Raw genomic sequence first — 3,013 nt, 5'->3', positions numbered from 1 at the left:
TCAGTTCCTTACAGTCTTTTTCACAGCTTTCTCCATTGCAGAGTTCACCTTAGTTTGTTTGTAGAGTACTTTAATAGACTGCAACACCTCCCCTGTTTTAAGAGTATATATGATGGGGTTTAACATGGGTGGAATGGTTTGCGTCAGAGCAGTATTGATTATTCTAACATTTGTATTTATTGATGTTGTAAGACCTGCAGTGTAAATACCAATAATTGGTAGATAAAACATGGCCACTAATATGACATGGGAGGTGCAGGTTTTTATAGCTTTGATTCGCTCAGCACCATGTGAGATCTTCTGCAAAGCAAAAGCGATACAAACATATGAGAGGGCTATGAGTATCAATGGAATATAAAGCAGTGCAGCCATACAGACATAGCCCATTATGGAATTCATAGAGTTATCATTACAGGCTAGTTTATAAACAGGGGCATGATCACAGAAATAGCTGTTAACTGTAGTAGATCTACAGAAGGACAGTCTGGTTATTAGACCTACAAGTACAGCATTGACACTTATAGAAAGAATCCACATAACACAGATGATCAAGGTCATTGTTGTTTTGGTGACAATTGCATGATACCTTAATGGAAAACATATAGCAATTAGCCTGTCATAGGCCATAGCAAGCAGAGTAAGAGACTGCATGGTCATAAAGACATAAACAAAAAACATGTTTGCTAGACAGGCTTCATAAGATATGTACTGATTCTCAAACAGAAACATGTCCAGAAGCTTTGGAATGAGAGCAGAGCTTCCACACAAATCAGACAAGGCCAGGTTGAAGACAGCTATGAACTTAGCAGTGTGTAAGCTGCGTGCCAGGTATATGGTGCCTATTATAAATGAATTCCCCAAAACAGTCACTGCATACACAAAGCACAGAAACACATAGTAGTACTTTGCATGTGGGACATTGTAAAGTCCAATGATGTAGAAGCTGGAGGGAAGTATAAATGTTCTATTTGTTGATGATGCTGACTGCATGAAAGTCAAGTCAGCAGCCATCTGGAAACACCTGTAAGAAATCTGTTAGGAGCAAAGGTTTGCATTAATTAAATTTGTGCTGGAACACCTTATATTAATTTGTTGTGACAATACAAGTATAAACACAATAAATCAACAAATAAACCCTCATAATATTAATGAAAACAAAAAATGCAGAAGGATAATGAGATCTTTATTGCTAGTGTATCATTTGCACTACTGATACCCTACCTTCTGCTGTTGAGAATGAATGCCAACATATCTGTAAAGATCACTTTTATTTATGTTTGGTCTCTAGTGATATCATTCCCTACAGCACTGCCCCTCTGCAGAACTCTGAACAAACAAATTACACAAGTGTCTGCATAGATCTGTACTGCCGCATGTGTAATGAGCTGAGAAGAGGAAAAGAGCCTGACCTTTATTAGGAATTTTATAGCATTTTTTGTAGGTAGTTTGTGTGGTGTGTAGAAATTATGCTACTCTGAAATGTAATTGCTGTCCAGTCAGAGTCCTCTGCCAAACTAACAGGCATTGTTGAAATCAGTTCTGAAAGCTCCTGGGTAAAGTTACCTGTGAATGTTTAGGCTGACATTAGATAGCTGTCTAACTAATTGACTTTAGATAGCTACCTATCTGTCTATCTATCAATAGTGTTCTAGGCATAACATGTTCTATGACTAAAACATCTACATTAGACAACAGCTCATGAAGTTGCTTGTGAATGCTGATCCAAGATCAAATACCGATCCTGTGGGGTCTATGTACAGCACAGTTAATGATTTACCTGTTAAAACACACCTTATTACATACTCTGTTAATTGTCAAGTTTATTGGGTGTGTTTCTGTAGGGAAGCTACAAAACTGCGCTGGACACTGGCTTTCCAGGACTGGAGTTGTACACCCCTCTTGTAGACACAAACTGTTGTCAATACAGCACATAGCCTAAAAATGTGCAATGACTGTGGTTATTTATATGCATCTAAGAAATTTTAAATCGGTTTTGTGAACACTGCAAAAGCTGCCATCAAAATTGTCCAGCTTGACATGTCTTCTCAGGTCCTCTCCAAACTGCTACCAGCTACTCTCACTGACCGCCAAGGCAATATGCAGCTGATCTCAAATAAGGACAGTGACACAGTCAGACTCTTTGCTGCAGTCCAGCAAAATTTAAAGAAAGTGACATAGGACCACCCTATCCCTGTTATTATAACTACATCAGCCCCTTTAGTGCCACATGGGCTATGCATATCTGTTATTATAACTTCATCGGGCCCCAGGTAGATTTTGTGACGTGATGCATTTGTGTTTTTACTTTGTGCATTCTGCGATCACTTTAACAATAGTCTAGATGAAAGTTTTTATGAAAGAGATAAACTCCAGAAAAAGGTAAAAGTTCAGAATATTGAAATTTTGCAAAGCTCACTTTCCATGTTAAGGCACACGTCATAAGTGGTACGAAGAAAAAAGTTACTAAAGACATATTTTAAACACATAAATACAAACACACTGTCACAGACACATCTTTCAATGCCAAAAAATGACGTCTTACCACATAATGGTACTTTAGCGCTAAAGTGTTTCATTTTTTACAGAGTTACAGGAACCTGGTACAGTATTTGGTGGATAGGTGTGGTCTTTCTAGGCTTCTGTTTGAAAAGGAGTGGAAACTCGTCAAAGATCTGATGCAGATCTTTGGTTCTTCCCCAGATGATTCACCTCCGCCTGGCCTTTTGGGAACATTGTGACCAGGCTGATAATAACCAGTCTGGGGATGGTAGGAGATGGTCTTGATGCCTTTGATGCCCAGCTGGTGGTGGAGCTTCATGAGTCTAGAAGTGAAGTTGGTGCCTTGGTAAATCCTCTAAATACTGAGTTGCATAATCCCGGATGTGAAAGAAAGTAGTGATTAATGGCAGTGACTAGAGGAGAATTCTGTTAGATCTATGCATAGCACAGGTTCTCTGACATACGTGTGTAGGTGGCACAATATTTTTGGACATAACTACCAATTGTTGGCCAG

General features: G+C 38.9%; 1 protein-coding gene across 1 annotated transcript; it reads right to left on the bottom strand.

Moving 5' to 3' along the window:
* Window positions 1-1,482, bottom strand: LOC118800842 (olfactory receptor 1496-like). Its single transcript, XM_036560991.1, has one exon. The coding sequence runs from the start codon at window positions 1,009-1,011 to the stop codon at window positions 1-3; it is 1,011 nt and encodes a 336-aa protein (XP_036416884.1). The 5' UTR covers window positions 1,012-1,482.
* Window positions 1,483-3,013: the final 1,531 nt, after the last annotated feature.

The sequence above is a fragment of the Colossoma macropomum genome, unplaced genomic scaffold, assembly GCF_904425465.1.
Source record: "Colossoma macropomum unplaced genomic scaffold, Colossoma_macropomum, whole genome shotgun sequence".
NCBI lineage: Eukaryota > Metazoa > Chordata > Actinopteri > Characiformes > Serrasalmidae > Colossoma > Colossoma macropomum.
The sequence above is the reverse complement of the archived record's forward strand: the minus strand, read 5'-3'. Positions and strand labels throughout refer to the sequence as shown.

Excerpts from the sequence above, each read along its gene's own strand:
- LOC118800842 (XM_036560991.1), bottom strand. The coding sequence starts at position 1,011 with ATGGCTGCTGACTTGACTTTCATGCAGTCAGCATCATCAACAAATAGA.